General features: G+C 41.5%; 1 protein-coding gene across 1 annotated transcript; it reads left to right on the top strand.

Moving 5' to 3' along the window:
- Nucleotides 1-3718: 3718 nt before the first annotated feature.
- ehf (ets homologous factor) lies at nt 3719-20062 on the top strand. The gene is made up of 9 exons (XM_076270470.1): nt 3719-3884; nt 9816-9925; nt 10092-10349; nt 10894-10947; nt 13013-13069; nt 13237-13305; nt 13408-13452; nt 14242-14437; nt 19256-20062. Exons 2-9 carry the CDS (start codon nt 9826-9828, stop codon nt 19353-19355), a joined length of 879 nt encoding a protein of 292 aa, XP_076126585.1. The 5' UTR covers nt 3719-3884; nt 9816-9825; the 3' UTR covers nt 19356-20062.
- The last annotated feature ends 1590 nt before the right edge of the window (nt 20063-21652 follow it).

The raw sequence follows: 21652 nt of genomic DNA, 5'->3' as shown, positions 1-21652 counted from the left end.
GATGCGTGTGTGAGATGCTTCATTAAATTAGAGTTGCTTACAACGGATGTCGACAAAGTCTTCGCTCCTGGACATAATGTACACATTACATGCACGTTCTTGCCTTGATAAATTTGAAGTAGCCTAGTGCTTATATCTCCACCTTGAAAAGGCCAACTTTTCGGATTGCTCCTGACCTCTGCTGTTTCGTCGAATCTCTATTTTAGCGGTTGCGTGTGTGTGTAGCATGTGTGCTGCCAAGTGTGTAAAATGTTTACTATGATATAGAAATTTGCTACCATTTCAAAACCGGATTACCCTGGAACGGCTTATTGTACAGGGGATTGCATTACACCTTTGTGTTCGGTAAGGTCTGCTGTTTATTCTGGTTTACTGTTTGTCATGGGTGGAACGAAAAGTTTGTGAAATATTCCTCCTATATGAATTGAAATGAGCGCAGAGCTATAGTAGCCTAATATGATTATTTCTTGAAAGTTAATTTTCTCGCGAACCGTTTATCGCAAGCTATACCTTATAAAAGATGAGAAAAGGTTATTTCATGTGATGTCTGTGAGGCTACTTCGCGAGTAGTTCCTAGAGAAGAATGGGCGGCCACACTTTATGTCGTTCTGCCTCATGTCTAAATTGCAGCGTGTTCCGTGAAGTTGTCGCGGGATTAAACAGTTAGCGAATCAACAATCAGAGAAAACTGCGCTAAGAACGTTGTAGGCTGATATTAGATCTACCTGCTGTTTGTCTAGACATATGTATCCCTTAAACTCGTATCCTGCCATTTAGAAACAATGCTGTGGTCTAGTCTAGTCATCAACAAAAAATGAACGGATTGCAAAAAAATAAAAGAATGGATTTGGCGTGACATTTCTTGAGTGTGCGTGAGAGCGTGAGATTGGTGCTGAAAGCGTGAGCAGAGAATGTCTAATAAGGGGAGAACCTTCACTCTCGGAACTCTTCCGGTGTGGTACTGCATCTAGGGGCGCTCGCGGCCGAGTCCAGAATGAATGGAGGTCTATGGAGCTGTACCCCTCAAAATCCACTTTTCTCGGGATATATTTTTTTTCAAGTAATTTGAATATTGTATTCGAAAGGGGAGACAAAGACAATACACTTGGTTGAGTATTATATTTTTTAAAGTCACTTAATTGTTCTAAAAAGCCTTTCAAACGTGTCAATGACGTCATTCATTAGCATGATCATAGCATAGCATAGCATCAATGCTAGCGTGTTATGGGCAACAACGGCCCAACCTGTAAGAAAACAAAAGGACATGACTCCCGGATTATTTCACTTTTGATTGATAATCCATATCCATTTTGCGAAAAAATAAAATAAAATCTGAGGGTTTCAGTTGTTAAATAGGTGAAAACAATAAATGTAGCCATGTAGCTCCATAGGACCCCATGTATTTTGGACTCGCCCGCGATCGCCATCTAGGTGAACTCTGGTGAACTGCAGCCAAATTCGGTTTGTATGGGATTAACCCTTAGAACCCTAAGCTGTTTTTAGGGCATTTTCACTACCTTTATTCATAAGGATTTATTCTGGTCATTGTAAGTGCCACACACATATATTATATATTGTTTTTTTCAGGAGAGTCTAGGCTATTCAGATCTGCCATAATTTCATGTATTAATACTAGCATTGATTTTATTTTGATTTTTAAAGAATTAAAATATAAAAAGTGTATTATAAAAATTCTTATATTTTGACATGTATCTCACCATAGCAAGCTCACAGCTCTACATGCATTTCATGTGGTTGTAGGGCAGACTGTCCTGAATTGGGCAATATAATTGCCATGTTGGAGGGATACTCTGGGGCTGAGCAATTTACAGAAATATTTGCTGTGTGATTTACGGAAATAAATGCCATTTTTTATAGTGACCTTTCTGAGCTCCATATCTGTGACACGAACTGATCTGACCTGACTTGACTCGAGGTTATGTGTTAGCCTGCGTGCCTGTGTGTATGCTGTCATAATAATTCTCAACTTTTTACTGCATTGCCATGAACAAAGTAAAGGCAAAAAAGGTGTTTATTTGTTGAACAAATTGGGATGCAATGTGAGCCTTGAATTGGATGCCATGCAGGAATTTGCTAGGATCTCAAAACCGGAATATGAACATGCTTTGCCATAGAGAAACACATGATAGCATTGGATTATAAACATGCTTTGCCACAAGAACAGACAAAAACGTAACGGTAAGTCCAGCTATATGAAGTTATTATTTTGCTGTCACTTCATCTGTTTCATAACCCAGAAGGATGTACTTGGTATCAAATGATAGCTCTGAGTCTCCTCTTTCATCTGACATGCGTGGCATATCTATGCGATCACGGGTCCGCGAGTAATTCAAACGAGAGTAATGAGTGTGCAGCGTTGGTTTGTGTACATGACGTTATTATTTTGCAGTCACTTCGTCTGGTTTTATAAGCCCGAAGGATCGATAAACATGGTACCAATGGATAGCCCTGTGCCTCCTCTTTCATCTGATATGCTTGCCATATCGATGCGATCACGGGTTCGCGAGTAATTCAAACTAGAGTAATGTGTGTGCAGGTGAACGCAGAGAAGTATAGACTGTAAATATGATGCAATTTGATTTAATTTCATGATTTTTTTTAATTTTCATACTTGATCGTACAGACAAGTGTGTAGTCTCGTTGGAAAGCCCCACTTCTGCTCTGTCGTGCAATAAAGGTTTCATCTCGCTGCGATGAACCGTTCCGGAGCAATGTAACAGAGAAGAAGGGGTGTGTTTTTTGACGCACTTTGCGTCAATCGGGTTCTAAGGGTTAATAGAGAGTGGGGAGGCTCTCCGTAGACGGGCTCTGGCGTGAGTGTCACGCCAGATGCGTGAGAGTTGGCAACCCTGGTAAAAACACTGGCTCTGATTGGCTATCATGAAACATGACTCTGCCTTAGCCAATCATAATCGCCTACATCATTATTAACCCACCTCCTCACTTGCTGTGAGCCAGGGTGCGTTCGGATAATTACACAGTTTATTCAATCAATGCATAGTAACGCACCGCATTTAACGTCCAGTAACGTTAACGGCGTTGTAACGACGGGAAAAGTAATTAGTTAGATTACCCCGTTAGTGAAAAAAAACCGTCGTTACCTAACGCCGTTTTTTTAAACGCTGTTATTCCAAACACTGAAAATAACCCAATTATGCAAGTCACATAGCAGGAGTAACACTATAATAAATTGTGCTTCTCAAAACCTTTAGCAGCAGGGGGTGCTAAATAGCTAACAAGAAAAGTGATAGTGACAACAGACACACATACTTTCTGTCTCTATCTCACTCACACAGAGAGAGAGCGAGAGAGAGAGAGAGAGAGAAACAGGTGTTATTTGTCCCACTGTCACACCTACACAAGCTCTTGGACACACACACTGACACACATGCCTACAAACACACACCCACTCACACCTACACAAACCCGTTTACACACACAGTTGTTTGAAGTCATGCTGTTTATTGGTGTAGTGGGGCAGGAAAGGGGGGCAAAAATAAGAGAGTGAAAGTAACTTCAACATGCCAGTGACTGGTGCAATTCATTCCCATGCAAATGCCATACCTGGGCCTGCAGTGGTGGCCAATTAGAGAATGAGGAAGCCCGGGAATAAAATGCTGATTGGTTGGGCAGCAACATGGCAGGTGGAGGCCTACACCTTCTCTTACTGATTATGGGAAGGGCCCAGATCTCTCAACCTCCTCCACCTGGGCACAGTTTGAGGTAGAAACACACACACAGACAGAAACACACACACAGTCTGTGGGTGCCATCCTTCTGTCTCTCGTACACACTGGCACAGTAGTACTCTTACCTGGCTGGCATTTGACTGCAACGGCCCATCTTATTCCTACACTGAACAGGTACGCTCTTCATCTCTCTCCAGGCTACTGACTATGTGTGTGTGTGTGTGTGTGTCACTTGCTTGTCATGTCTTTGGACTTTTGGAGATGTTTGCTAATATGACAGCACAAAGTCTAATGTAGTCATAAACTGCAGTCACTGTGCCAGTTGAACCATGTAGTTCATGACTAAGAGAGGCACTGATGGATCTGTTACAGCATGCAGGCTCCTTACAATGGCCTTAGTCTGCCTGTCTGTCTGATACTCTGACTTGGTTAAATATCTGCAAAGCTAATTGTGAAATTCAGACCATTGTTAAAGACATTTCCATTGTAACAAAAGAATATGTAAAATGAAAGATACATAGACAGAAACATATATGCAAACTATTGTGTTTATTTCAAAGCTTCCTGTTACTATGCCTGTAGCAACACTTGCTCCCAGCTTGCCTAGACACAGTGCATACATTGCACAGTATTAAGCGTGTCCAAAATTAAACAAAAAACTTTTGCTATCAATGTGTTTTGGAACTGTCTGTTGACATGGCAACATCTACATTGAGGAGCAACAGTGACACAGTAAGCAGACAGATTGGGCAGTTGTGGTCTCTTTGGCCTTCTGCAGTTTGTGTGTTTGCTGAAGATCCTGCATAATCTTCTTGCGGACTTTGAGAGTGTACATGTTATTTATGGAACTGCTTTTCCTCACTGGTTTCCACTACCAATAGTTTTGTAACACCAGCATGAATATGGATGGAAGCTTCCCTGCAAAGAACAATGGGGACATTTCATTATCCTTGCATCATGCACTAATCATTAATTTATGGAGGCATTACATAGTAGTAACATAATTAGTTTATAATTTAAACATGTCTACTTTCATATTCTCTCTTATCTATCTGTAGTGTTTACAGTCTTAGATGATAAGGAAATAAATATTTGAAGTATATGCTTTAGAAAGCACTAACCTCCACTCTGATGAAAAGTGAGGGTGGAGATACTTTAACAGCATTTAGAGGTTCCAATAATCATTAATCTGCAGCGTCTGTTGACCAAATATTAGAGTGCTACTGAACAAATGAGTTCTATTTGATCTTAGAAAAACATATCACTGAGTTTTCTACTGTTTCCACTGTGTTTTACTCAGCAAAATGTACCTGAAGTTTTGTCTCCTAATAAGACATGAGGAATATCTAGCAGGAACATCACAGCCTGTTAATTAGAAATAAAAAGCATTAATTGTTGTCGTAAAATATATGGATTGAGTGTATGACTACTTGCTACTTGCTGCACTGACAACTGGATAACCAGTCAATAGCCTCACTACAACAATACACTCCACTACATGTTCACAAGCCCCCATGTTCATGTCCCCAGAGTGCAGCGCTGCAGCTGCCTGGCTGCTTTAGCTAGGTGAAACGATTTTTCATACCGAACAAGTTTTCTTCGTACCGACAGTACTCGGTGACCTCGAGAAACGGAGAGCTACTGTATGTGAAAAATCGCCAGAATTCCCCTTTAACCTGAACAAATAGAGACATGTTGACACAGGCAGAGTAGGCCAAACAGCCCCATCTTCCTTCAGCTTTAGCCGTGGTCTGTCGGTACACTGGGTGATACACAGACTAGTGCCCTGGCCTTTTGGTGCCATCCAAAAATAATTTTTAAAAACTACTCGGAATGACAATGCAAACTCAAGGCAACTATTGTGTTGGCCATAACCTCTTACAAAGAGGAATTCTGTAAATTTGAATGCCACTCATTACAAGTATAACGCAATCGCTGATGAGACACATTTGACTGTAAAAAAATACTGTAGGGCCTATGTACCTTTTCAAGTAAATTTGATTTTTTTTTGTATCAGTTCCAGTATATTCCAATCGATGTGCTAGCAACTAGAGTTTAGTTTGTCCTGGGAGGTCAGTGGATATTTGCTTTGTTGAGTAACTGGCGTGTCAACGTTTTTCAACGTTTGATACGTGACTTAGTTAATAAGACAGCATTCTTATCAGCCTGTAATCATTATGGAACATAGATCACATGAACATGGAATCAGGTGAACTTGGCAGACTGCCAGGGATGTGGGCGATCAATTCGAGCCAGTTAGAGGTGTCTTACCACAGATACCAAGTCTAGCATGACTGCCTGGGCTGGTTTCTGTAGCAAAGGTATCTGAGAGGTGTTTGGGGTTTTTGATGGCAATAGCTCGCAATCCTGTCATAAAGACATGGCATACTACTCTGTTCATCTATCAGTTGGCTGCTTTTTTATGGTCTTTATGAGTCTTCAGTAAAAAAGCAAACACAATGTAGGTCAAGAGCCCAACAGGAACTCCTTGTCTGCTTGACTTGAATTGGAGTAATGTTTTCCTGGCAGATGTTATCACTCTTGCACACATCTCTTCAGTCAAAGGGTGAAAAGTGTACAACTACAGTTGTACTGCACTTTCAGTTTGCAGTTTGACAGACTTGTGCTCATCTGCTGCATGCAAATGTGTTGGCCTGCTATGGTGGCAAGCTAGATAAGACCAGTAATTATACCATGTAGTTTGTGACATGCTGGAAGAGTTCTGTAGAAAACAAGTAGTTTGATTCTATCGCAATGCTCAAAATGAAATAGGAAATGGTAAATTGACTGCATTTATAGCACTTTTCTACTCTGAGCTCTCAAAGCACTATACAAGTCCATGCCTCACATTTACCCATTCACACACATACACACACACACACACACACACACACACACACACACTGATGGCCAAGGCTGCCATACAAGGTGCCAACCTCCACACCAGGAGCAGTTTGGGGTGAATGAACACACACACACACAGTGTGGTAAGAGCTGTAACTATCCAGAAGATTGTCACAACAAGTCAGTTTCTCCTTTTTGGCATTTGTTTCATATTTGTAAAAAAGAGGATTTTGAGATGGTTTACATGTGGACTGGACTAGACTAGAAAAGAGTCAGTAATCCTGTGATGCCTTTGGCTGGTGATGGCCCCTTATGAAATCTCCTGATTAGATCAGATATCCAACCGCCTCCCAGGCAGACAGGCTGTGGTTGTTACATGTGTCTCTGGTCAGCTCGGCACAGGCATGAGTAACCCTTTCATTTCATGTAACTGTTGAAGTAAGCCAGGGGGTAGATGAGCAATGTGCTATGCAAAGCAGACAGAAGCCCACATGCATTCCTGTGCAAATGTGTGTGTGTGTGTGTGTGTGTGTGTGTGTGTGTGTGTGTGTGAGAGAGAGAGAGAGAGAGAGAGAGAGAGAGAGAGCAACAGTGCTGCTCTGGACACAATCGCTCTTTGTTTGGCAGGTAGCCTATATAACATACAGTATTAGTCAGGGATTGCAGTAACTTACTAACTTGGCACAGTGTGTGGAAAAAAATGGCCAAAACATTAGATTCTGCAAAGGTTGCTGCACTGATGCTATTGTGATGAACCTGTTGGATTATTATAACCCTTAAACAGTTTCGCCACAGGGTGTTTTGTATGTCCCATTTTGATTATGTATAGTTGCTATGTTACTTTCTGGTTATGTAACATGACTTATTAGCATGCATTCTCTTTACAGAGACACGCCCTGTCACTGTGCATTTTTATTATTTTTTTTAAATGTATTTAATTTAATTTATTCCTAAATTCATTGAGGGTAGTCCTCATTTTCAGTGATGCCGAGATTACAACAACAATAAAACAACATCTAAAGAAATAGTAGACAATAGTTGTAGTGAAATGTACAAATAAACCAAAACAAAATAAACAATACAAATATAAGACATACAAAATAAAACAGAGGAAACTAAAAAATCAAAACAGGTACAAATTGACAAAGGAAGGTTTGTGATTACAGATCTCAATTGATCATAGGAAATAGAGTTTTCATTTTTATAGTGTGTTGAAGATTCCAGGATGTAGGAGCATTAGAGCAAAAGACTGACTTTCCCAGCTCAGAATGAATATGAGCAACCTTGAGCATATCAAACAGTCATTTGATCTGGTCTGATAGGGACCAGAATTCCAGACAGGCCTTTTTTGAAGTATAAGTATAAGTATAAGTATATATACTCTTTTGATCCCGTGAGGGAAATTTGGTCTCTGCATTTATTCCAATCCGTGAATTAGTGAAACACACTCAGCACACAGTGAACACACAGTGAGGTGAAGCACACACTAATCCCGACGCAGTGAGCTGCCTGCTACAGCGGCGCTTGGGGAGCTGCTCAAGGGCACTTCAGATGTTCCTACTGGTCAGGGTTCGAACCGGCAACCCTCCGGTTACATATTCAAAGGGTTAACCAGTAGGCCACAGCTGCCATATAACATGGTAACTTCCCAACAATAGCTTTGTAGGTAAATAAATACCCATGTTTTCTCCTTTCTACTATAGAACTACAGTACTACTACTGTAGTACTATAGCCATCACCAATATATAAATCTAAGAGCAGAGTGTATCCAGGGCCTTGAGTGAAGAAGCAACAGCATTTCTATAGATCATTACATTACATTTAGCAGACACTTCTTGACCAAAGTGACTTACATATGTCAGCTATATTACAAAGGATCACATTGTCCCCGGAGCAACTTGGGGTTAAGTGCCTTGCTCAAGGGCACAACGGTTGAAGCCGGGAATTGAACCGACAACTTTCAGGCTACTGCACGCTAGCCCAGCTCCTTAACCAGTACACTACCACCGTCCACAGATCACATCTCCATAGTTCATAACACTGACATAAAAACTGCTCCAACAATCTGTTTACACACAGGGAGGTTGTTTGTGTGTGACAGTAGTGATGTTTGTGTTTAACAGTAATGATGTTTGTGTATAACAGTAGTGATGTTTGTGTGTGACAGTAGGCCTTTTCACACAGAGATTAAGCTAAATTTGCAGGAAGAGGAGGTCTTTTTGCCGCAACGTGTGTCTGAAAATGAGGTGAAAATTTTCCGGCCTGCTGATCTGTTCACATGATGCGGCATTTTGGGGAGCCAGGAGGCAGGATCAGCTAGCAAATTAAAATGGGACGTGCAATAGGGGGCGTGTAGAGTGATAGTCGTAGGCCTTATTATGCGTGGGCCTTCAGATGCAGCAGGTGTGTGATTTCCAAAACCATGGCGGGAGAACCGACTGCACTTTGGTTAGCTTGCATTTGTAGTAGGCTACCCTACAAATGCAAGTGAAGTTGCTTTGCTGTTGCTTAGAATGTTAGATTCTTGCGATGATGTCTTCAGACAATAAAAAGTAATTTGGAAGGGAAAAAGAAGAGAAGAGTTGCCCCCTGCGTTGGCCGTGATTGCCCTTTCACAGGCTACTGTGGCCTTGGTCAGTGGCGCCGTAATCCTGTACGCACTGTGCATACAATTTGTCAACGCTTTATTCATGAAATCATTCAAACAATAAAAATAGCTTGTATAGGCTACTGTCTTAATTGAAACATGCTTTGCGCACAAATGATAGCCTAAGGCAAAGAGAATGGACATTTCGACATAAGGATACATTAGAAGATGATGATTGGTGTAAACTTTGTCACACGATGTGAAGCAGTTCTGGCGCTTAAAAACGCAACGTTCCATTCAGTCATAAATCATTCAAGCTAGTGCTCGTCATGAAAAGAAAACAGCAGCTTAATATTTTTCAGGTGTTTATAGGCGCACTGTTAGCAGTTATGCTGACAGTAGTGATGTTTGTGTGTGACAGTAGTGATGTTTGTGTTTAACAGTAGTGAGATAGTAGTGTGTGTGACAGTACAATGTTTTTCTGTGCATCACAATGGTGTCTGTCTGTGACAGTAGTGAAGTTTGTGCACTACATTGGTGAAGTGAGTGAGTGTGTGTGTGTGTGTGTGTGTGTGTGTGTGTGTGTGTATCAAAAGTGAAGTGTGTGTGACAGCCACATTGCTTGTGATGTGTTGCGTGTTTGTGTGTGACAGCAGTGTTTGTGTGTTACCAGGTTCCAGACCATGGTCCGCCACACCGGCTGCAGCATGAGTGCCCTCCCCAGTGTCAGTGCAGAGAGCCAGCTGTCTACCCCCTGGGCCCCCCACTACCCAGCCACAGATGGTGAGACCCCCCCCACCCCCCACATGGCCACCCTCCTCATCATTGTCATTGTCAAAGAAGAACTTAGCTTGCTGACAGAGTTTGCACTTTGCCTAGGGCCCATGGTGCAAAACAAAATATAATATCTTGACTGTTCATTTCTTCACCCTTGGCCTTTCACCTGCAGTTTCCATGGTAACGCCCAGCTACTCCAGCCGCCTGTGGGCGCAGGAGACGCAGCCCCAGTTCTGGACTAAGTTCCAGGTGTGGGATTGGCTGCAGCAGACTCTGGACGTGCACCAGATTGACGCCACCAGCATCCCCTTCCACAACTTCGACATCGACGGACGGCAGCTCTGCAATATGAGCTTCCAGGACTTCACTCGCGCCGCAGGGCCTGTTGGGTCCATCCTCTACCAGAGCCTGGCTGATATCAAGTGGGGCGGTAAGAAGTACACTCAGGATCACATGGAATCAAATCACATCCCATCTGATCTGAAGTTGGGATGAATTGCAGTGAAGGGGAATTGCAGTGATTTTTCACACAGAACTCTGTTTCTCGAGGTCAGTATACTGTTGGGACAAAAAAAAAAAAAAACGAAAACAATCGGCTTTACCTAGCTCGAGTTGCTGCAGACAACAGCTAACAAAAACAGCCAGGCAGCTACAGCACTACACTCTGGGGTATGAACATGGGGGCTCAGAAATGGAGATCTATGTGAAAAATTGCTGGAATTCCCCTTTAACTTATCAAAATGAAACATGCAACTTGGCCTCATTTAATGATTAGCATCATAAACCAAATAAAAGAGACCAGCAAACATATATTTGTTTATTTTGTTTGTGTTGTCAATGTTTGTTCAGTTTGGCAAAACTGGATCAGCAAGTTAGTCCAGTCTGTGGCTTCACTGGAATTCAACACCTTTCAAATTTTATTACGGAATTACAGTATGCTTGACAACAAGTCAACGGTTTTGTCTCGTTCACAGGCCAGTATCCTCCAGAAATCTTCCCAACCATGGACATCAAAACAGAGATAGATGGTAAGCTTTCACAAACTAGATATAAAATATGAACGCCGCCCAGTCCAGCACATTTTTTCCACAAAAATAAACCACGCTAAAAGGCCTATATGATTCTAACTGTCTCACTAAATTGCATTATCCACACTCAATCCTCACTGGTATCTGCTAGACAACAAGTACCAAAACATGATTAGTTCATAGATTTCACATGTAAAATTAATTTTATACAACCCCACCCCCATCTTGTCTGTTCATAATTCTGAGAAATTCTTGTGTGCATGTGTGCGTGTACATGTTTATGTGTGTGTGTGTGTGTGTGTGTGTGTGTGTGTGTGCGTGTGTGTGTGTGTGTGTGCGTGCTTGTTTGTGTGCCTGCGTATGTGCCTGTGTTTGTGCATGTGCATGCATGCGTACATATGTCTACTGTGTGAGTATGTGTCATACGTATGATTACTGTGAATGTATGTGTGTGCGTGTGTATCTGTTTATACACATGTGTGCACATGGAATGGGTTAAGATGACCCCTGGAGGCAAACATACGGAAAAAAATGGGCATCCTAGGCCCTACGGTTCTCAAGATATTCACAGAAAACTGTCTGCCCTACTCCTCCTTCCAGTCCAGCAGGGGGGGGGGGGGGGGGGGGTCTACAGATCAAAACGAAAAGCGATGGTTCCATGCTATCCATGTGGGGTTACATGCCCACCAAGTTTCGTGTACCCCGGTCTTTCAGTGTCCCGGGAATCCTTGTTGGTGTACGGTCACTAAATGTACACATAAATTATTTTATTGTAAGGCCCCCCATGAACGAAAGTTCACAAAACTTAGCATGCATTCGGAGGGTGTCATAATGATCCTACACTTTCAATTTCGTGCAGTTTTGAGCATGTCAGCCAGAGATATTGTAATGATAACACCTAATTTTTTGTTTTTACATTTTTAACTAGGTGGCGCTATACATGAAATAAGTGGTAATGGGATAGGTTGACTTGCCCCCTTAAGACCAACATACAAAAAAAAGGTGGACCTCCTAGGCCCTACGGTTCTCGAGATATTCACAGAAAACTGTCTCCGGCCACCTACAGGCCAGTTGGTGTATAGTAAAATAAATTAATTTATTGTGTGGCTCCCCCATGAACGGAATTCCACGAAACTTGGCGTGCATAATGATCATACACTTCCAATTTTGTGCAGTTTTGACTATGTTAGGTCACAGATACCTGCGATTACAACACATAATTTTTACTTTTTTGTGTTTAACTAGGTGGCGCTATACATGAAATGAGTGGTTATGGAATGGGTTGACATGGCCCTTTGATATCAACATACAAAAAAAAAATGGTCCTCCTAAACAGTACGGTTCTCGAGATATTCACAGAAAACTGTGTCTGCCCTACCCTCCTTTCGGAGGGGTCCAGTCCAGCGGGGGGGCTACAGATCAAAACGAAAAAAGGCGGTTCCATGCTATCCATGTGGGGTTACATGCCCACCAAGTTTCGTGTACCCCGGTCTTACAGTGTCCCGGGAATCCTTGACGGAAATTTGGACATGCGAAAAAGAAAAAAAAAGAAAAAATCGCTTCGCTGCGTGGCGGTGATACTGCGCGGCGGTCATAATGACGCAGTGATAAATGTCATTGATAAATGTTAGGCTACTTTCCACAACATCACCAACAGTAATTACCAACAGGAATTACCAAGGAACAATACTTTTGCGACTGCTCTCAAGCTGTTGTACCCCCCATCATTGGAACAACCCTTTATTGAAAAACCAAATCCATTAAAGATGGATCTAACTAAGAACTACTTAGAATAAGATAGCCAATGACCCTAGAAATGATCCCCTGTTCAGGCATCTTCACCAAAAGTGCAGCACACTGGGTAACACTGTACATTTTCCATGTAACCACCGAAGTGAAGCAAACTGGTCAGCTTGTTGTTTCATTCAACATCAGGATAACATGCTTTCTGGAAAGTAAGGAGGGCTCCAGTGCTACAGTATTAAGCTGATTATATCAACATCACCATCAACACCAGCAATGATTGATATGAAGATAAACACATTCTTATTCATTTTCTCTGCAGAGTTTCCTTGTTCTCTTCTTCCCTTTAAAGAGGAAACTAGCTTCTTTCCTGCTTCAGGTACGGTAAATATGCATGCAGTATTTTAATAGCTTAGCTTTATTAGCTGCATGGTAATTTATTAGTATGTCTGATATTTCAGCATTGTTTATGTTTCTGCTACAAACATGACCAGCCTTCTGGCCACAGGTTCTGAGTAATGTTCTTTGCTGCTGTGTGTATTACAGACTTTTTCGATATTAAGCCTTCATTCTCGTCTTCAGTAGCCTTGAGTTCACCTTCTCCCTCTAGCCCAGGTGAGTGCACTTTGACCTGTTAGACATCCAAAGACATCCAAAGAGCAATTTGGTCTGATTTTTGAGCCATCGTTGACTGTCCTTCTATTGCTGTGCCATCAGACCCAAAGAGATCACACAACCGATCGCATCCTGTCAAAAAACACAGTGAGTCGGACGCTGCAAAACAGTGTAATACATTACACACACACACACACACACACACACACACACAAACACACACACACACACACACACACACACACACACACACACACACACACACACACAGAAACATACAGAACAAACCAAAGCAGACACCATCTGCCTACACTCACAGACACAAAAACACAGTCCTGTTCATACATACATTTATACCACACACACACACACACCACACACAGAGACTGAAATCATAATTACTTACAAAGTTAATATATCAAAAACTCTTCTGATGACTACATACAGTATATAACACTATAAGCTTGAGTTTGAGAATGGAATTTCATGGTGATAATAGGAGTGCTGAATGAACTGAATGAGTCAGACAAGAGTACAGTAGCCAATTCCAGTATTGCTGTGGGTGTGGATAGTTGAGAGAATGGAATGTAACATTTCTCCTTTTTCAGTTTCAAACAATTACATTCATTAAATCATGATTGTAGCTTATCAGACCTGCTTAAAATGCTATATTGACCTAACTGTTTTGATTCATCCATGTAGATATGTTTGTGTTAGGTTCAATCAAATGTTCCCTGTCAAAGAAGACTATGTCGCCACACCTACATTCAAAATCCGCACCAACATTTAATTTATTGCCCAGGCATTTAAAAACCTACCTGGCAGAAAAGTTACTTTCCACCAGGATTTATCACTCTCAAACTCGGGACTTTTTTTTGCCATTCTGTTGTGAAGTTCCTAAAATCTCTACCATAATCCTCGTACCACCCCCACCAGATCCTAGGGGAACGCACCTGTGGGAGTTCATTCGTGACATCCTGCTCAACCCAGAGCGCAACCCGGGCCTCATCAAGTGGGAGGACCGCTCCGAAGGTGTGTTCCGCTTCCTGAAGTCTGAAGCGGTGGCCCAGCTCTGGGGCAAGAAGAAAAACAACAGCAGCATGACCTACGAGAAGCTTAGCCGAGCAATGAGGTAATCATGGCCCACGATCCTCTGGTCTCTTACAAAATGCCTCGTCTGTCAGGGTCCTGAGATGAGGCATTCTTGATCATGCTGGTTCCTCCTGCTATTTTGAGTTTAAATCTCACACACTAAGTTCATACTTTTTACTCATCACTCACAAATCACTGCCCACATCCTATCTACAGATGCTCAGAATATCAACAAACTATCTGTTGGATAGTTGGATCCAACAGATCGGTTGGATTTGGTTAAGGTGATGCTCTGTCATTTTTTAACAACAATCTTACATATTGAACCTGAATCTTAACAGATGATTTGTCTCTATGGGCGGACTATCCAATTAAAGTGTTACCAAAAACTGTTGTTGACAGATATTGCGGTGTTGTACACTTTCATAGTCCTGCATTAGTGACAAAACATTAAATGCAACAGTCTAGTTTATTTGACAACTTGTATGACAACATAGCTTATATGTCTTCTAATGTAACATCTCATTGCATTCCATAATAAAATAATAAATAAAATAAAATAAAAACATGTTTTATAGCGAATTGTGGAATATGGAACATGTTTTTTTTTTATGAGTTTGATCAGTGCAAATCAATAACAGGAAAACAAAGAATGTGTGAGTCACATGACCAAAGATTCTACAGAAGCACTGTATAACCATAGATTCTACAGAAGCACTGTATAACCATAGATTCTACAGAAGCACTGTACAGTATAACCAAAGATTCGACAGAAGCACTGTATAACCAAAGATTCGACAGAAGCACTGTATAACCATAGATCCTTGAATTCTGACCGCTTCAAACCTCTCTGACTTATGACTTATTTTCATCTCAGAAAGTTGGCGACCCTAGACCACAGCAACAAAATGTAGCTTTTGAGTTGCTATCCAATCCAAGTATGCAACATCTGCTCTCTTTCAAATTGTTTTAATGCAACACCCTAGGGCAATTCCATGCAAAGGTCATCCTTACCATGGAAAAAAAAAGTTGTGCTTACGCAAATAGAACTGTTGTTAAAATCTTCATTTAGGTCTATATTTTATTGTTTGTAACTGATCTGATTGAATTTGATGGAGAATGTCACTCTTTTTACATCATAAATATGGTGTGCAACCATACAGAAACAACATTTTTCACATGGTAATATTATACATATTTCAAAAGTGGATAAATGGACCCAATGTTCAAACAAATTGTGTCATTTGACAAATTCCAGATTGACAAGGGAATGGTAGAGTAATGTCTATGCTCAGCTTGCCTTTAAGAGCACAACTCCTTACATTTGTAAGGCTTTTGTTTTTAAGTCAGCAAGTTCCATGGCCATGTCACATCCATAACGTTTTATAGGAAAAGTTTATGCTACACATACAGTGTTGATGCGACAATGTCCATAGTGTCTGTGCAAAGCTGATTTATATCAATGTAAAGTGTGATGACCAAATTGTGCCCCTTTCTTACTTTTAAAACCTTTAATGGTGCGTTATGGATGTGACGTTATGGATGTTACATAATGTGAATTTACAAGACTGGGGACTTTATTATACCTCAAAGCCGATAAAACGTCTGTTCTGGTGGCATGTCAGTTTCAACGCATTTCAACTTGTGTTTACAACTGACATTTCAAAGATTATTAGGTTGATCAAAACCACAGGGAGGCCTTGCCTAACCATTAGCAAAACAAACATACAGTAATATTAAAATACCTCCAGTGATTAGCCTAGCCATAGCCTATTTTCAAGTGGCCTATAACGAAAATCTGAGCGATTATCTTCCTGTAACTGTCATACTAATGTTGTACAGTAACTGGATTATCGTGTTAGCTGGTGAAGATGGCTGACTTTGCAGCTGGAGTTAACATAGCAACATCCTTCTGTTGCAGATCTGTTCAGCCTGCCGTTCACGTCTGCTTAGGGACTGTACAATATTTACCGGGGGGGGAGGGCCGGTCGTCAGGGGGGGGAGGGCCTAAGAGAATTTTTTAAGCCTTAGGGGAAGGCCCAGGAGAATTTTTTTGGCCTGGGGGGAGGGCCGAGGAAAATTATTTTTTCCTGATCCATTATATTTTTTCCCCCTGATCAATGATCCGTTTTCGATATTTTAAAAGGTTTGTAGGCCAAAACATGATTCACGTCTCTTTGACAGAGTGGGCGAGTCCAAAAAGTCGCAACCCTACCTGAATCTCCCACAACTCCCCTCGTAAGCTTGCAGGTCACCCGCGGTTGAGTCATAAACCAAATATTTTAAAGATATTCGGGTCGTTTGCGGGCGGGTCAGTTAAAATTAATTAAATATATATTTTCTACAAATAGGCCTACTTAAAATATCACGAGAAGGCTAGCATCAATACAGTAAAGTATCAATACAGTAAGTCAACAGTAAAGAAGCTGAAGACGCGAGTTAAAATAATAAAGACACCCCTTCAGGAAAAGCGATAGGCTATGGGAAATATTGGGAAACGTTCTTAAAGAAGATGACAGTAGGCTAGTACAAGTTATGGTCTATGTAGGCCTACTTCTTGCGAAGCCATTTAAAAGTATGACAGCCGAAATGGGCAGCCTGCAGGAATAAATCTTCAGATTCAGCCATATCTGTATGTATAGGTTCGCGCATGCATAAAAGTTACCTTAGTTCGTTGTGTTTGTGACTTTAAACAGTGGATGTGCTTTATTAAAGCTTTGTGCTTCATTTAAACCAGTTCTTACGCTAACGTTTTGACCAGCAATATCTCTCTTGCCTACCTTGCCTCCCTATTTCTATTTTCGAAAGAAGTATGTGTCCATGGCCAAATCTTATCCTAGTGTTCTAATCCTTGGTGGTTGCGTGCGTGCTTGCGCTCTTATTCTCATTCTCTCTCCTGCGCAAACATTATGTCCTGCATGCCTGCGTGTAGTTCTACTGCATAAAGTTTCGCAAATAAATTAGTTTGTTTTACAGAAATGGACTACTGCATGCAGGCTATAACCAAAAGCACACATTTTGTAAATAAGCGGGTCGGATCGCGGGTCGGGTATAATTTTGTCCTAATTAATATTCGCGGCCCGAGTTGCGGTCGGGTTGATTAAAAACATCGGGCGACCGCGGGCCGATTGTGACCAAACCCGCGCAACACTGGTTTGTAGCCCTGTGTGTGTGTATGTGTGCTTATGACATTTGCTGGCCGTTTTAACCTTGTAAACTTCATTTTTCGACCAGTTTTATTTGATTCACGTAGGGGGGAGGGCCTAGGAGAATTTTTTTGAGCCGGGGGGAGGCCCCTGGAAAAAAAAAATTGACCAGGGGGGAGGGCCAGGCAGAAAAATTTTAAGCCGATCGTCTGGCGACCGGCCCTCCCCCCCCGCTAAATATCGTACAGTCCCTTAACACAGTTTAATTTTAAATGTGACGCGATATGACTGCATTTGAAGTGTCAGGTCCTCTGTAGCTAATACCCACAGAGTAACATGAGTAAGGGCAGCAATAAACTAGATGTACCGCATAGCGGTACAAAATATGACCGCCTCTCAGTCCTGCATATTCTCTTCGCAAAAATAAATCACGCTTGTCAATTTGTCTCCATCTCCTACTCCTGCAACTCATGTGCATGTAAATGACTGTGTGCATATGTGAGTTTGCTTTTGTTTATAAGAGTGTGTGTGTGTGTGTGTCTGTGTGTGTGCATTTGCGTATGCGTGCCTGTATTTGTGTGTTTATGTGTGTGTGTGTGTGTGTGTGTGTGTGTGCGTGTGTGTTTGCATGCCCACATGCGTATGCGTGCCTGTGTGTGTGTGTTTATGTGTCTGCATTCATGTGGGTGGGTGTTTGTGCATGTGTGTGTGTGTGTGTGTGTTCTTGCCTGTCTGTATGTGTTTATGTGTGTGTGTGCTTGCCTGTCTGTATGTGTGCGACTGTGCGTGTGTGCGTGTGTGCACGTGCGCGTGCATGTACTTTATGTATGCAAATCACAAATGAGTGGGTATGGGTTAGGTTCATGCAGGCTCTTGAGACTAACATACCATAAATATTTTGTCATCTTGGGTGCAACGGTTCAGGTAGGGCTAGTTATTTAGGCGAGTGGCCACCAAGTTTCATGTTCCCTGGTGTTTCAGTAACCCGGGAATCACTGACCAAAATTGATGACGGTAAAAGAAAAAAAAAATGTATGTTTTATATTTTAAATGACTGATTCTTCCTTTGGATCATAGTGGGCACTAAGGAAGCAATAATTTCATCCCTAGTTTTTCATGATTACTATTTCAATTGTTTCATATCAAAATTCACTACTTAAGTGTTTTATGTAGTTTGTCGAGGACTGGTTCAGACACGTCACATCCATAACGTGAAACCGTCACATCCATAACGCCAGTTTTTCCTACATAATGCATTACGAAAATGACGCGTAGTTTCAAGAACACACTATTTGTGTTCATTCAAGTCTCCTTCATGGTACATATATCATAGTTTCGGCAGTTTCCTTCAAAATTCACAGAGTTTGTAGAAAACCTGTAATCTCTCACAAAAGTGTGTCCATTTCATGTCACATCCTTAACGCTGATAAAATGCCTTGTATTCTTAGGATGAAATTGATTATATGAAATTTCAGGATTTCTCAGTATTCAGAGGACAGAGGTTGCATTAAAAGTTATGCAAATTAATTCACTGATACTAATTTTGCCCCCACTCTAAGGCATTTTGTTTACCAATATGAGTCCAATTGTCACATCCATAATGCTGGAACTGCCCCCTAACTGAAATTCTAGGGTTTTTTTATGTAATTTTTTTGTTGAGTGACACTTGTTAGCCTGAAGTCCTTATGTCTCCCTGTTAACCTCGCCTTCAGGTATTACTACAAGAGGGAGATCCTGGAGCGTGTGGATGGCCGCAGGCTGGTGTACAAATTTGGCAGGAATGCGCAGGGTTGGAGGGAGTCAGAGAAGTGAAGAAATGTGAAGGTCACCTTGACACATTTTTGAACCACCAAGTAAACACATTGCCTTATTTATGCCGTTGTGACATTTATGTGTGTTATGTAGATGTGTACTCTGTGCATTGTTTGTACATTTTATGACCTTTTCCTCGTTTTCTACTTTTTTATTTGTTTATTTAGTTATGTCTTTGAAGGACATTGCTGTATGTTTGTAACAACTTTTTTGCTGTTTTTGTAGAAAACTATAGGATCATTTCAGCAACATTAGAAAAATGAAAGTGAGGATGTGGTCTTTGGCAGACCATTTTGTCTAATTTAGCTTAGTTTCACCTTCTCAAACTGTGAAAATGTTCATATAAAACAAGCAATGTTATAATGGTGTTTACTTACCATGCTCACACTGCATGCATCATAAACAAACGTGTTCAGTTTGAACTGTTGACAGCTGTTTCACCCTTTTGTTTAGTTTCATTTTCCACTGAATTCATTTGAATATTAAATGAGGTTGTGTTCACCCAACCGAGCCTAACACAGAGCTGGATCTGGTCTACTGTACCTGTTTGGAGCAGTCAGAAGACAAACAGGTAGTGTGCACATTTGTGTAGTTACATGCATAGTATACTTAATAATAAACACTTTTTGTATATGTGAGTGAATTTATATGTTGGAAGTGCCTTAAATAAAATGTATGCCCAATATTAAAAAAATCGGTCTGCTTTATTCATTTTGCCTTTTTCATTTGTCAAGGTAATGCAATTCATCCTCTCTCTCTTTCTCTCTTTCCCTCTTTATATTTTTTTATATAGAAATCTTAGAGTTAAATAGTATCATCATCACAACAACATGCATAATTTTATTGCCTGGCCATGGCTGACCTCTGAGTTAGAGGACTGTGAGGTGTAGTACATTGGGTCATCAGATGCTATAGTTTTGTGTGTGGGTGGAACATGGGTGAGTCTGAGGTGTGCCGAGCGACAGAGATAACCGCCGCTCAGTTGAAGACCTGTTGCTGATAAGGTGAAAGGGCTTGTGAGAGTTTAATTGCCCGCCCATGCGTGCAAATGGGTGCAGGCCAGGCAGCCAAAAGCAGGCCAGCGCAGGCTCACCTGGTGGAGATGGCCGTGCCGATTAAGTGTCCCTATCCGTTAACAGGTGCTGTCATCACCTGAGTCCCCTCATCATTATCTGTCCTCAGTAACAGTGATTGTTGCAGGGTTGTACAGCTGTCTTTGCTGAGGGCCACAGAATTTGCATGGACATGAATCCTCACGTTATCTGGCCTCTTGGTCCTCACGCTCAGGCTATCAGTACGCGGGACAGTTAGTCAGAGGGACACAGTTGATTCATTTTTACATAAACCCAGATTATAATATGGCAGTCTTAATCTCTCTCTCTCTCTCTCTCTTATCTCTCCTCCCTCTCCCTCTCTCTCTCACTCCTTCTCTATCCCTCTCTATCCCTCAAAACAATTGTGGTAGAACTCAAAATAGAAACCACGATTTGACATTTAAGTCAAGACCTTTTTCCAAGTTGCAGGGAAATCATATGATGCGCTAAAATAGAAAGGTGGAGACTATTCCTGTGAACCGAGGAGTTGTCATATCAGCTTGGCATGCTGCCCTGTAGACACCTTTAGCCGCTGGATGCTGATTGAAATCTGTCTGATTCATAGGGAAATGTGGAGGGACAAGATGATGCATCCGGTCCCTCTCAGGTTGTTAGGCAAATGGCCATGGGTGGCCTGAGGTCTGCCTTGCAGAGGTGCTGAGTCTGATTTCCATAACAGATCTGGACTGACTCACAGCATTGAAGGACCTATTAATTCAACAACACAGGTTCAGTCACATCATTGTGACAGTGATCATTTTGAATTTGAGAGATTGAATGATATGCATCAATGACCAGTATGTCACAGACATGGCAGTGGCTATATATTGATCACACACACACACACACACACACACACAGAGAGAGAGAGAGAGATATGCCTAATGACAAATAAATGAACCGTGTCCTATGTGATGCGAGCAAGTGTCAGTGGCAAAATCGGTAATAGTGCTTTGTATTCAACTGGAATATTTTAACAGTGCTGTGCTGTGCAATGTGTCGCAATGTTTTGAGTAGAAATTTGTCGGAAATATGATGCAATATAATGGCATATTTAACGGATTCAGTGTGGACAGAGGGCACTCAATGCTATGTGACAGTTGGAAGCTGAATGCAGTTATAGGACAAGCTGTTAGGTTTGGCACATAGCAGATGTATCCAGTGTTAAGCACTAACAACAGGGTCTACAAAAATATATAGACA

Source organism: Alosa pseudoharengus, unplaced genomic scaffold (assembly GCF_046254945.1).
Source record: "Alosa pseudoharengus isolate Yale_2024_CS ecotype anadromous, Long Island Sound unplaced genomic scaffold, YU_APseudo_1.1 YU_APseudo_1.1_scf_10, whole genome shotgun sequence".
Lineage (NCBI taxonomy): Eukaryota > Metazoa > Chordata > Actinopteri > Clupeiformes > Clupeidae > Alosa > Alosa pseudoharengus.
This window is presented reverse-complemented; position numbering and strand designations above follow the sequence as displayed.

Excerpts from the sequence above, each read along its gene's own strand:
- ehf (XM_076270470.1), top strand. The coding sequence starts at position 9,826 with ATGGTCCGCCACACCGGCTGCAGCATGAGTGCCCTCCCCAGTGTCAGT. Across the intron at positions 13,306-13,407 it reads ACCTTCTCCCTCTAGCCCAG|ACCCAAAGAGATCACACAAC; the intron begins GTGAGTGCACTT and ends CTGTGCCATCAG. Across the intron at positions 13,453-14,241 it reads GCATCCTGTCAAAAAACACA|ATCCTAGGGGAACGCACCTG; the intron begins GTGAGTCGGACG and ends CACCCCCACCAG.